We start from the raw sequence: 13,715 nt of genomic DNA on the forward strand, positions 1-13,715 counted from the left end.
CCTCCCCCCTCCCTTCCTTACAGCTCTCAAACATCTGATGTATATCCTTTCGTCCCTCCTTCCCTCCCTCCCTCCCTCCCTCCCTCCCTTCCTTCCTTCCTTCCTTCCTTCCCTCCCTTCCTTCCTTCCTTCCTTCCTCCCTTCCTTCCTTCCTTCCCTCCCTCCCTCCCTCCCTCCCCTCCCTCCCTCCCCTTCCTCCCTCCCTCCCTTCCTCCCTCCCTCCCTTCCTTCCTTCCTCCCTTCCTTCCCTCCCCTCCCTCCCTCCCCTCCCTCCCTTCCTTCCTTCCTTCCTTCCTTCCTTCCTTCCTTCCTTCCTTCCTTCCTTCCTCCCGTCCCCTCCCCTTCCCTCACCTCTCCCTGCCGCCTTCCTTCCTTCCTTCCCTCCCTCCCCCCTCCCTTCCTTACAGCTCTCAAACATCTGATGTATATCCTTTCGTCCCTCCCTCCCTTCCTTACTTCCTTTCCTCCCTCCCTTCCTTCCTTCCTTCCTTCCCTCCCTTCCCTCCCCTCCCTCCCTCCCTCCCCTCCCTCCCTCCCTCCCTTCCTCCCTTCCTTCCTTCCTTCCTTCCCTCCCTCCCTCCCTTCCTCCCTCCCTCCCTTCCTTCCCCTCCCCTCCCTCCCTCCCTCCCTCCCTTCCTTCCTTCCTTCCTTCCTTCCTTCCTTCCTTCCTTCCTTCCTTCCTTCCTTCCTTCCTCCCTTTCCTCCCTCCCTCCCTCCCTCCCTCCCTCCCTTCCTTCCTTCCTTCCTTCCTTCCTTCCTTCCTTCCTTCCTTCCTTCCTTCCTTCCTTCCTTCCTTCCCCTCCCTCCCTCCCTCCCTCCCTCCCTCTCTCAAACACCTGACATTCATGTCTTGCAGCTCTCAAATATCTAACGTTTATTCTATGTGACTCTTACATTAAGCAAGTTTAGCCTTCCCTTGGTTAAAGCATTGGGCTAGAATCTGGGAGATCCAGGTTCGAATGCCGGCTCTGGGTGACCAGGCCAGCCACACACTCTCAGCTGAACCTCCCTCACAGGATTGTTGTGTTGTGTGTTTAAAAAAGGAGGGCTGGGAGACAGTGGGAGGTTGGGGAGAACAGCAGGCCACCAGTAAAGTCAGTCAACAGAAGGCCGTGCCAGGAGTCCTCACCCCTCCCTGCTCCCCTCAGGGGGGCATGTATGTCTTCCAGCTCTTCGACTACTACTCGGCAAGCGGCACGACTCTTCTCTGGCAGGCCTTCTGGGAGTGCGTGGTGATCGCCTGGGTGTACGGTAAGAGCACGCACCCCTCCTCCTCCCCACCTACCTTGTCCATGGACTAGTTGGTGCAGCTGCATAACAATCCCTGGATGAGGAGAGCGGGCAGCCAGCCAGCCACCAGGGGTTTTGCCACGCCTCCAGCAGCCCTCATTCACCCCTGGAGAAGCCTGCACCACTCTTTCTCCACCTCCTGTGTGATTTTAGGTGGTGGGTGGCTTGCTGGCCTTTTGACTGGGGGGGAGGCCCAGGAGAGCCCCAGGCGAGCGAGGCCAAGCGAGCCAGCCCAAGCAGGCCTCGCTCACCCGGGGCTCTCCTTCCTTGCGTCAGGTTGCTTTTGACTGGTGGGGCGGGCAGTGGCATATGCTAATGAGTTATGCTAATGAGCCCCACTACCTATTCTTCTACAAAGCGACCCCTGCGGTATAGCCCCAAACGGGGCCACAACAGAGGTCCATATGCAAGGACCAAGGGAGATAACATTAGAGCCGTCCAAGTACTAGCGTCCAGCTTCTGGCGACCCCAGCAAGGAGCTTTCAGGGCAAGTGAGAAGCGGAGATGGTTGGCCATTGCCTTCCTCTGCAGAGCCTTCCTTGGTGGTCTCCCTTCCAAGTACTGACCCTGCCCAGCTTCCCTCTTATGGTGAGCCCAGCAAGGGGCTTTCAGGGCAAGTGAGAAGCAGAGGTGGATGGCCATTGCCTTCCTCTGCAGAGCCTTCCTTGGTGGTCTCCCAGCCGAGTACTGAGCCTGCTCAGCTTCCATCTTATGGCAACCCCGCAAGGGGCTTTCCAGATCAATGAGAAGCAGAGCGGGTTTCTCGTTGCCTTCTTTTGAGGCAGACATTTACCCTCTTAATTGCAAGAGGCGCTGTAGAGGCGCTAGTCCTCGTGAACGCAGCAAGCCTTGGGAAAGGAGAGCCTTGCTTGGCTAGTTTTCTTGCAAGCGGAAGAGGGTTATACACATTCATGGGCACGCAGCAATGGGGGAGAAGGCTGTCTCCGCTCAAGGGCATCTCTGTTTTCCCTTCTCCTCTGCCACTGTGTCAGCCTAGGCCAAGTCCTGTCCTTGATAAGCCCCATTTTTATCTGCTGCAAGAGGGCTACCTCCCTGAGTCAAGAAGGGAATGATGCGGGGAAGGCATCCGGCTCTCCCTCAATTTGGGGAGGAGCTGTGGCTCAGTGGCAGAGCCTCTGCTTGGCATGCAGAAGGTCCCAGGTTCAATCCCCAGCATCTCCAGTTTAAAGGACCAGGCAGGAGGTAATGGGAAAGACCTTGACCTGAGACCCTGGCTCAGTGGCAGAGCCTCTGCTTGGCATGCAGAAAGTCCCAGGTTCAATCCCTAGCATCTCCAGGTAAAATGATCAGGCAGGAGGTGATGGGAAAGACTTTGACCTGAGACCCTGGCTCAGTGGCAGAGCCTCTGCTTGGCATGCAGAAGGTCCCAGGTTCAATCCCCAGCATCTCCAGTGAAAGGACCAGGCAGGAGGTGATGAGAAAGACCTTGACCTGAGATCCTGGCTCAGTGGCAGAGCCTCTGCTTGGCATGCAGAAGGTCCCAGGTTCAATCCCCAGCATCTCCAGTTAAAAGGACCAGGCAGGAGGGGATGGGAAAGACCTTGACCTGAGACCCTGGCTCAGTGGCAGAGCCTCTGCTTGGCAGGCAGAAGGTCCCAGGTTCAATCCCCGGCATCTCAAGTTAAAAGGACCAGTGGTAGAACCTCTGCTTGGCATGCAGAAAGTCCCAGGTTCAATCCCCAGCATCTCCAGGTAAAATGATCAGGCAGGAGGTGATGGGAAAGACCTTTCTCTGGCTGAGACCCTGGAGAGCGGGTCTGAGAAGAGAATACTGACCTTGATGCACCCAGGGTCTGATTCAGTGTTAGGGAGCTTCATGTGTGTTCCTGAGCACTTCCCCCTCTCCAACCTTACCAGGTGCTGACCGCTTCATGGACGACATCGCCTGCATGATCGGCTACCGGCCCTTCCCCTGGATGAAGTGGTGCTGGATGTTCCTGACTCCTCTTGTCTGCCTGGTAAGGCCTGGGGAGGGGGGAGAGAGAATCCACTGGGATGGAGGTCTTCTTCACCCAAAGGGTGCTTAACACGTGGGATTCACTGCCACAGGAGGTGGCGGCAGCTACAAGCATAAACAGCTTCAAGAGGGGATTGGATAAATACACGGATCAGTGGCTGTTAGCCACAAAGAATAGAGAGCACACTTGGTCTGGGGCAGTCATGCTCTGTATTCTTGATGCTGGGGGAGGGGAACAGTGGGAGAGCTTCTGGAGTTCTGGCCCCACTGGTTAGACCTCCTGATGGCACCTGGGATTTTTGGCCCCTGTATGACACAGAGTGTTGGACTGGATGGGCCATCGGCCTGATCCAACATGGCTTCTCTTATGTTCTTGTGTCTGGGGCAGTGATACTCTGTATTCTTGGTGCTTGGAGGGGGGGGGCAACAGTGGGAGGGCTTCTAGTGCCCTGGCCCCACTGGTGGACCTCCTGATGGCGCCTGGGTTCTTTGGCCATTGTGTGACACAGAGCATTGAACTGGATGGGCCACTGGCCTGATCCAGCATGGCTTCTCTTATGTTCTTACGTTTCTCAACTTTCTTGAGCCAGTGGGCATCTTTGGAAACCTAGGCAATAAACAAACTGGGATTGCAGCAGATCCCAGTGTAAAATAATACCAAAAATGCCACGTGCAATTTAGCTGTACTTTTCCAAATGAGTATCTTACAGAGGTATTTGAATAATTTTAAATGAATACAGTGCTATGATACAATCCTCTGTTTTATTCGTTTTTTAAATTATTCACACACCAGAGATCACAATATATCATTGTACAATTCTTAAACCAAGCCCAACTCGAAAAAGATATATAGAGGTAGAGCTCTCTGCAGTTCACACAATCACATTCATGTCCAGATGGATGATGTAATGTTTTACATTGTGTGCTTCCCTGATCCCAGTTTCTTTATTGCTTATGCAATGGATTTATATGGACTTTATATTTTGCATTATGTCATCCTGCTGGACATACATTGAGTCAATAATACATTCATTTTTTATTTCATATGAATATTCCAGAAGCTTAGGATCCTAGAGTTGAAAGGGACCTCCAGGGTCATCTAGTCCAACCCCCTGCACAATGCAGGAAACTCACAAACACCTCCCCCTAAATTCACAGGATCCTCATTGCTGTCAGATGGCCATCTAGCCTCTGCTGAAAAACCTCCGAGGAAGGAGAGCCCACCACCTCCCAAGGAGGAAGCCTGTTCCACTAAGGAACCGCTCTAAACTCACAAACACCTCCCCCCTAAATTCACAGGATCCTCATTGCTGTCAGATGGCCATCTAGCCTCTGTTGAAAAACCTCCAAGGAAGGAGAGCCCACCATGTTATCGATTGTTATTTTGTTATTAAGTGGGGAGACGCACATCAGCCCATAATGTGTTTTCCTTTCATTGTATCCTTTTCCTACACCATGGTTCGTTTGTGGGGGGGGGGGGGTTTAACACCTGGAGGGTAACAGCCCTAGTGCACGCATGCACACACACACACACACACAGCATGCCAAGGTTTTGTGCAGATTCTGTAGGGAGCCATTTGAATGCTTCTCCTTACCACCTAGGAATCAGGGGTGTCAAACTCATTAGTTATGGGGGCCAAATCTGACATAAATGAGACCCTGTCAACGGGGCCATGTCAGGCCTTGTGTGTACCTATTTAAGATTAGGTAGCAGAGATAAAAGGACATAGACAAACACGACGAAAGGTTTTTTAAAAACCAAACCCTAAAACATGCTTAAAACGAGCACTCGTTGGTCTTAAAGGTGCTTTCTTTGTATCTCCCCCATGGGATCCAAGGAACTGGGCAAAGGAAGCTCTGGCTCTTTCCCTCCCTTCCCAGGGGACCAGGAGGCAGAGGGGCCTCAGCCAATGGAGAAAATTGAGGCATTGCTCTGTAGCTCCTGTGTGATTGAGCAAGCCTGACAAAGCAAGCTGCAAAGCAGAAAGAAGCAAGAGAGGGAGAAGGAAGCAGATGACAGCCGGTTGCTTGGGGGCCTACTAGGAGCCCTCTGGGGGCCTGATTCGCCCCCCAGGCCGCATGTTTGACACCCCTGACCTAGATCTCCCTGGAGGAGACCAGGTTTTTCTGCAGACAGAAAAACTGTTAGGATCAGTGTTATCGCATCTCCGGCAGCTTTGTCTACCGAATCAGGACACTCCAGGGTACCGTTCAGGTTTCTCCCTCGAGTGCCAGAGCAGCAGACGCCACCATCTTGGCGCACCTGATGCAATATGGCGACGCTCGCAGCGCGGACTCTCTAGGGAGCAGCTTGGATGCTCCCGAGAGAGAGAGAGAGAGAGAGGGTGTGCGCTTTGGAGGAGGGGTGAAACGTGTTCCCGAGGGAGATATTCCCCTCCTGCTCCTGCAGTCTGCGCCAAAGGGAAATTTTTAACAGGTTAGCAGTACCTAGACCAGGGGTGTCGAACTCATTTGTTATGAGGGTCGGATCTGACATAAATGACACCTTGTTGGGCCAGGCCATGTGTGGACCTGTTTAAGATTAGGTAGCGGGGATATAAACTTCAGAAAGAATGCAAACACAAATATATATTTTTTTAAAACGTAAAACACGCTTAAAAGGTTAGCACTTGTTGGTCTTAAAAATGTTTTCTATGTATCTCCCACATGGTATCCAGGGAACTGGGCAAAGGAAGCTCTTTCCTTCCCCGGGGGACCAGGAGGGGGAGGAACCTCAGCCAATAGAAGGAAGAGAGGCTTGGCTCAGTAGCTCTGCTGTGGGATTGAGAGAGCCTGGCAAAGCAAGCTCTCTCTTCTCCCTCCCTTCCTCTCCAAGGGTGGAGCCTCAGCCAATGGAGAAAATAGAGGTTTATCTCTGTAGCTCCTGTGCAACTGGGCCGTAGGAAGCAAGAGAGAGGGAGAAGGAAGCAGAAGACAGCCAGTTCCTCGGGGGCCTGATAGGAGCCCTCCAGGGGCCTGATTTGCCCCTGAACTGTATGTTTGACACCCCTGACCTAGTTGGATATGATCTTGTCTGTATTTCATACTGGAACCTGGGGTACGCGATCATAGAATCACAGAGTCGGAAGGGGCTATCCAGGCCATCTAGTCCAGGGGTGGCCAAACTGTGGCTCGGAAGCCACATGTGGCTCTTTGACACATCCTGTGTGGCTCTCAAAGCCCCCACCACTCTGTCCGCCAGCTTGGAGAAGGCATTTCTCTCTTGAAATCACTTCTCCAAGTCAAGCCAGCCAGCAGCATGCAGAATGCGTTTAAAGTTAAAGTTGCTTTCTTTTCACCTCTCCTCCCCCCCCCAATCTGTTTGCTTTTTTTCCACCTTTCCTTCTTTCCTTCCTGTCTTGCGGCTCTCAAACATCTGACATTTATTCTATGTAGCTCTTAAGTTAAGCAGGTTTGGCCACCCCTGATCTAGTCCAAGCCCCCTTCTCAATGCAGGGTCAGCCTAGAGCAGGGGTGGCCAAAATGGCTTAACGTAAGAGCCACGTAGAATAAACATCAGATGTTTGAGAGCTGCAAAACAGGAAGGAAGGCAAATAGATGGGGGGGAGAGGTGGAAAGATAGCAACTTTAACTTTAGATGCATTCTCCAAGCCAACTTACTTGGTTTGGAGAAGTGATTTAAAGAGAGAAATGCCTTCTCCAAGCTGGCCAATGAGGCTTCGAGAGCCGCACACGGGGCTGGCCCTATACTTTCTGGTGCCCCCCCCTCCCCAATAACATCACTGAGTCACATGGAGGGATATCGACCTCCCACTTGACTGATTTATTCCAGAAACAGCCAGTTTGGTGTAGTGGTGAAGTGTGCGGACTCTTATCTGGGAGAACCGGGTTTGATTTCCCACTCCTCCACTTGCACCTTCTGGAATGGGCTTGGGTCAGCCATAGCTCTTGCAGAGCTGTCCTTGAAAGGGCAACTTCTGGGAGAGTTCTCTCAGTCCCACCTACTTCACAGGGTTTGATTCCCCACTCCTCCACTTGCACCTGCTGGAATGGCCTTGGGTCAGCCATAGCTCTGGCAGAGGTTGTCCTTGAAAGGGCAACTTCTGGGAGAGTTCTCTCAGTCCCACCTACTTCACAGGGTTTGATTCCCCACTCCTCCACTTGCACCTGCTGGAATGGCCTTGGGTCAGCCATAGCTCTTGCAGAGCTATCCTTGAAAGGGCAGCTTCTGTCAGAGCTCTCTCAGCCCCACCCACCTCACAGGGTGTCTCTTGTGGGGGGAGGAGATACAGGAGATCGTGAGCTGCCGTGAGACTCTGATTCAGAGAGAGGAAAGGAAAGGAAAGGTCCCCTGTGCAAGCACCAGTCGTTTCTGACTCTGGGGTGATGTTGCTTTCACAACGTTTTCATGGCAGACTTTTTTTTTATGGGGTGGTTTGCCATTGCCTTCCCCAGTCTTTTACACTCCCCCCCTTCCCCCAGCAAGCTAGGTACTCATTTGACCGACCTCGGAAGGATGGAAGGCTGAGTCAACCTTGGGCCGGCTGCCTGAACCAGCTTCTGCTGAGATAGAACTCCAATCTACGGTCTTCTTCTTCTTCTTCTCCTTTGTTGTTCACATCCCATCCTTTCTCCTGCTTCCTTTCAGGGCATTTTCCTGTTCAACGTTGCCTACTACAAGCCATTGATCTACAACAACAGCTACATCTACCCCTGGTGGGGAGAAGCCATCGGCTGGGGGTTTGCACTCTCCTCCATGTTGTGTGTCCCTCTTACTGCCCTCTACAAACTCATGCGTGCCAAGGGGACGCTGGCGGAGGTGAGGTTTCTTCCCCACTCGTGAGAAACAGAGGACGGTTCAGAGTTCGAGGTGACGGCAGGGCCGGATCTAGATGGGGCAGAGGGGGGTGCTTGCCCCGGGCACCGATGGGGGGGCGCCAAATTGGGTATGGAGTCCATTGTATTCTATGGGCCCATAAGATAGAATGCGCCCATAAGGGGATGTCATTTTTAAATTTTGCCCCTCCCCCCTCAAAAGACTTGTAGATCTGGTCCTGGGTGACGGCTTCCAGGAGCTCATTTTGGGCAGGAGCTCACAGGAGCAGGCCGCTAGAACCTCTAAATCAGGGGTGTCGAAGCCATTTGTTATGGAGAGCCAGTTTGGTGTAGTGGTTAAGTGTGCAGACTCTTATCTGGGAGATCCGGGTTTGATTCCCCACTCCTCCACTTGCAGCTGCTGGAATGGCCTTGGGTCAGCCACAGCTCTGGCAGAGGTTGTCCTTGAAAGGGCAGCTGCTGTGAGAGCCCTCTCCAGCCCCACCCACCTCACAGGGTGTCTGCTGTGGGGGAGGAAGGGAAAGGAGATTGTGAGCCGCTCTGAGACTCTTGGGAGTGCAGGGCGGGATATAAATCCAATATCTTCATCTACCTCACAGGGTGTCTGCTGTGGGGGAGGAAGATAAAGAAGATTGTGAGCCACTCTGAGACTCTTTGGAGTGGAGGGCGGGATATAAATCCAATATCTTCATCTACCTCACAGGGTATCTGTTGTAGGGGAGGAAGAGAAAGGAGATTGTGAGCCGCTCTGAGACTCTTCGGAGTGGAGGGCGGGATATAAATCCAATATTTTCATCTACCTCACAGGGTGCCTGTTGTGGGGGAGGAAGGGAAAGGAGATTGTGAGCCGCTCTGAGACTCTTGGGAGTGCAGGGCGGGATATAAATCCAATATCTTCATCTACCTCACAGGGTGTCTGCTGTGGGGGAGGAAGATAAAGAAGATTGTGAACCACTCTGAGACTCTTTGGAGTGGAGGGCGGGATATAAATCCAATATCTTCATCTACCTCACAGGGTATCTGTTGTAGGGGAGGAAGATAAAGGAGATTGTGAGCCGCTCTGAGACTCTTCGGAGTGGAGGGCGGGATATAAATCCAATATTTTCATCTACCTCACAGGGTGTCTGTTGTGGGGGAGGAAGATAAAGAAGATTGTGAGCTGCTCTGAGACTCTTCACAGTGGAGGGCGGGATATAAATCCAATATCTTCATTTACCTCACAGGGTGTCTGTTGTGGGGGAGGAAGTGAAAGTCTCTCTGAGACTCTTCGGAGTGGAGGGCGGGATATAAATCCAATATCTTCTTATCTCCTTCAATATCTGACATAAATGAGACTTTGTTGTGCTGGCCATGCCGGGCTGGGCCATATGTGTACCTCTCTGAGAGCCAGTTTGGTGTAGTGGTTAAGTGCATGGACCCTTATCTGGAAGAACCGGGTTTGATTCCCCACTCCTCCACTTGCACCTGCTGAGATGGTCTTGGGTCAGTCATAGCTTTCATAGAAGCTGTCCTTGAAAGGGCAGCTGTTGTAAAAGCTCTCTCAGTCACATCTACCTCACTGGGTGTTTGTTGTGGGGGGGAAGGTAGAGGAGATTGTGACCGCTATGAGACTCTGAGATTCAGAGTATAGGGTGGGATATAAATCCAAAATCATCTTCTTCTAAGATTAGGTAGCAGAGATATAAATTTTATAAAGGACACAGACAAACACAATATATATATTTTTTTAAAAAAACTTAAAACATGCTTAAAAGGTTAGCACTCGTTGGTCTTAAAGATCCTTTCTTTGTATCTCCCCCATGGGATCCTGGAAACTGGGCAAAGGAAGCTCTGGCTCTTTCCTTCCTTCCCCAGAGGACTGGGGAAGGGAGGGAGCCTCAGCCAATAGAAGGAAGAGAGGCTTGGCTCAGTAGCTCTACTGTGGGATTGAGAGAGTTTGGCAAAGCAAGCTCTCTCTCCTTCCTCTCCAAGGGAGGAGCCTCAGCCAATGGAGAAAATAGAGGTTTAGCTCTGTAACTCCTGTGCAACTGGGCAGTAGGAAGCGAGAGAGAGGGAGAAGGAAGCAAATGACAGCCAGTTGCTCAGGGGCCTGATAGGAGCCGTCCAGGGGCATAATTCGGCCCCTGAACTGTATGTTTGATACTCCTGCTCTAAATGTTATTGTGCTCTTTCTTTCTTAACCCCTCCCCCCTTAAAAAAAATACTTGCTTCTGAGCTCCACTGTTCAAACCCCTTGTGTGAATTTTGCTGAACTCCAGGATATGACAAACCTTCTAATATTTTTCCTCACAAAAAAATGGGAAAAGAACCAAAACATAGAAAGCTGGCAGATGGAAATCTTCCTCATGCCACTGTGGCCACACAGGAGAAAGTAATTTTAAAACTATGTTCCTTCTAAGCTGCAGAGTCTTGTGAGCAAACATTCTACTTTGTGAGCTCCTGGCATTAAAGTTGTGAGCCACTGCATCAATTAGTGCGCTCTGGGGTCATCCTTCCTGTTGTTCAGTCGCACAGTTGAGTCCGACTCTTTGCGACCCCATGGACCAAGTCACGCCAGGCCCTCCTGTCTTCCACCATCCTCCGAAGTCTGCTCAAATCCACGTTTGTTACATCAGTAACGCTGTCCAACCATCTCTTTTGCCGTCCCCAGTTTGGTGTAGTGGTTAAGTGTGTGGACTCTTATCTGGGAGAACCGGGTTTGATTCCCCGCTCCTCCACCTGCACCTGCTGAGATGGCCTTGGGTCAGCCATAGCTCTGGCAGAGGTTGTCCTTGAAAGGGCAGCTGCTGTGAGAGCCCTCTCAGCCCCACCCATTTCACAAGGTGTCTGTTGTGGGGGAGGAAGGTAAAGGAGATTGTGAGCCGCTCTGAGACTCTTCGGAGTGGAGGGCGGGATATAAATCCAATATCATCATCATCATCATCATCATCATCATCATCATCATCATCTTCTTCTTCTTCTTCTTCTTCTTCTTCTTCTTCTTCTTCTTCTTCTTCTTCTTCTTCTTCTTCTTCTTCTTCTTCTTCTTCTTCTTCTTCTTCTTCTTCTTCTTCTTCTTCTTCTTTTGCCTTCCGTCTTTCCCAGCATCAGGGTCTTCTCCAGGGAGTGCTCCCTTCTCATTGGGTGGCCAAAGTATTTGAGCTTCAGCATCTGACCTTCCAGGAAACTGGGTTGATTTCCCTTAGGATCTTCTTGCAGTCCAAGGGACTCTCAAGATTCTTCTCCAGCACCACATCTCAAAAGCATCTATTCTTCTGCGCTCGGCCTTCCTTATGGTCCAGCTCTCACAGCCATACATTACTGCATGGGGTGATTTGCCCTTGCCTTCCCCAGTCTTTTACACTTTCCCCCCAGCAAGCTGGGTTCTCATTTTACCAACCTCGGAAGGATGGAAGGCTGAGTCAACCTTGGGCCGGCTACCTGAATCCGCCTTTCGCTGGGATCGAACTCAGGTCGTGAAACAGAGTTCAGATTGCAGTACTGCTGCTTTACCACTCTGCGCCACGGGGCTGTGTTCAACCAAAAGCTCCCCTCTTATCATTCATGCCCATTAGATAGTAGGCCAAAGTTAATATTACTCTTTTTGTCTGTTCCTTGAGCCACATAAGCGAAAGAAAGCAAGCCATCACACTGGGAAATGGGTGCGATATTATCTCGGCCCTAAAGAAGCCACTTGAGTTTGGTCCTTTTCGGGCCATCCGACAGTCACCGCAGAAGCAGCGGGATCGTGACAGCGGTCTGCGGTTGGCCATTAACTCCGCTAGCTTGCCACAGAAAGGGTTGTTTTTGAAAGGAACAAAAATCCCCCTGTGCATGCACTCAAGCAGAGAAGTGCATGAGTGCTCCTCGGAGCGGGAAACAAATGCGCTGGAAACAGCTTGGCGTGATCACGACGGTCTTCCGTTTCTGAGCTGCCCCAGGGTGATCAGACAGCAGCCGGATATGTGACCTGGATGTGACTGAGGGGGATGGGGGAGTTACCGGGAAGATCCTGGTGGCTATTTAATCTGAATAGGAGTTGCCTGGAGGTGGGGTAAGAACAGGTGCAGCTCGGAAACCACATGTTCGAGCCAGTTTGGTGCAGTGGTTAAGTGCGCGGACTCTTGTCTGGGAGAACTGGGTTTGATTCCCCACTCCTCCACTTGCAGCTGCTGGAATGGCCTCGGGTCAGCCGTAGCTCTGGCAGAGGTTGTCCTTGAAAGGGCAGCTCCTGGGAGACTTCTCTCAGCCCCACCCACTTCACGAGGTTTGATTCCCCACTCCTCCACTTGCAGCTGCTGGAATGGCCTCGGGTCAGCCATAGCTCTGGCAGAGGTTGTCCTTGAAAAGGCAGCTTCTGGGAGAGATCTCTCAGCCCCACCCACTTCACGGAGTTTGATTCCCCACTCCTCCACTTGCAGCTGCTGGAATGGCCTCGGGTCAGCCATAGGTCTGGCAGAGGTTGTCCTTGAAAGGGCAGCTTCTGGGAGAGTTCTCTCAGCCCCGCCTACCTCACAGGGTTTGATTCCCCACTCCTCCACTTGCAGCTGCTGGAATGGCATTGGGTCAGCCATAGCTCATAGCTCTGTGAGAGCCCTCTCAGCCCCACCCACCTCACAGAGTGAATGTCTGTTGTGGGGGAGGGCGGGGTATAAATCTGCAGCCTTCTTTTTCTTCTTAATCTCGATGGGAGGCATGGCTAGCTGGGGCCAATCCTCTCGTGCGATTGCCCCCTCTGCCTCGCGTGCGAGTGCCCGCCAGCAAACTTCAGCTTCTCCGTCTTTTTTCTCTCTCCTTCCCGCAGCGTTGGCACCACCTCACCCAACCGATCTGGGGCCTGCATCATCTGGAATACAAGGTGCCCGACGGCGAGGACGGCGCCCTGACCACCCTGACCCCCGTCTCGGACGGCAGCGCCAAAGTGGTCATCTTGGAGAGCGTCATGTGACGCGGCACTTTGCCCCCTCCCCCCGTCCCCCAACGAGAAAAGGCACCGTTGGGTTTTTCTTTTTCTTTTCTGTGCCACTCAATTCCTGGCTGCCAAGGGGTGGGGGGGAGTATGTCGCCTGCTGAGTGTTGAGAAAGGTGCACCGGGGTTCTTTATCCGCTTCCCACCTTCTCCCGTCCGGTGCCGGAACCCACCCTGGCCGTGGGAAAGAAGGGAACCGAATCCCTAAAACCGGAGCGGGACGGTGGGCGTTCTAAAGGCCATATGGGGTGGGGGGAGGGTGGGGGGGGCAGGGAAAGAGAGCCTTAGATTTACATTTTTTAAAAAAAGAAATGTTATTTTTTAAAGATAAAATATTTTAAATTTCTATATATATATATATACATTATAATATATATATACACCTATATATCTATATCTATATAGCTAGCCAAATTCACGGGAGGGTGGGTTCCCTCCTCCCCAGGGGGAGTAGAGCTGTGTGCGGGGGTCACGATCCGGGATTAGGGCTGCCAAGCCCCCAGTCCAGCCAGGGGTTCCCGTGCCCAGGGGGTTCCCAACCCACCCGCCCACATTGGGACAGCAGGGGGGAACCTCCCCCGACGTTGCCGGCGCAATGACATCACCTGGGAGTGACATCAAAGTGACGTCGCGTGGCGGCCACCCTAGGTGTTTCCAGGGAAACTATGGTTTTTTCCGGTCACTCTAGCCATTTGGAAGGGA

At 52.1% G+C, this 13,715-nt stretch overlaps 1 protein-coding gene across 1 annotated transcript in view; it reads left to right on the forward strand.

The window, feature by feature from the left end:
- The window catches only part of SLC6A8 (solute carrier family 6 member 8), a 70,850-nt gene extending 57,785 nt beyond the window's left edge, over positions 1-13,065 (forward strand). The window contains 4 exon segments of the mRNA XM_060252747.1: positions 1,149-1,251; positions 3,169-3,269; positions 7,878-8,048; positions 12,849-13,065. Coding sequence (XP_060108730.1) covers positions 1,149-1,251; positions 3,169-3,269; positions 7,878-8,048; positions 12,849-12,992 — 519 coding nt within the window. The 3' untranslated portion in view covers positions 12,993-13,065.
- Positions 13,066-13,715: the final 650 nt, after the last annotated feature.

Source organism: Heteronotia binoei, chromosome 13, assembly GCF_032191835.1.
Source record: "Heteronotia binoei isolate CCM8104 ecotype False Entrance Well chromosome 13, APGP_CSIRO_Hbin_v1, whole genome shotgun sequence".
Classification (NCBI taxonomy): domain Eukaryota; kingdom Metazoa; phylum Chordata; class Lepidosauria; order Squamata; family Gekkonidae; genus Heteronotia; species Heteronotia binoei.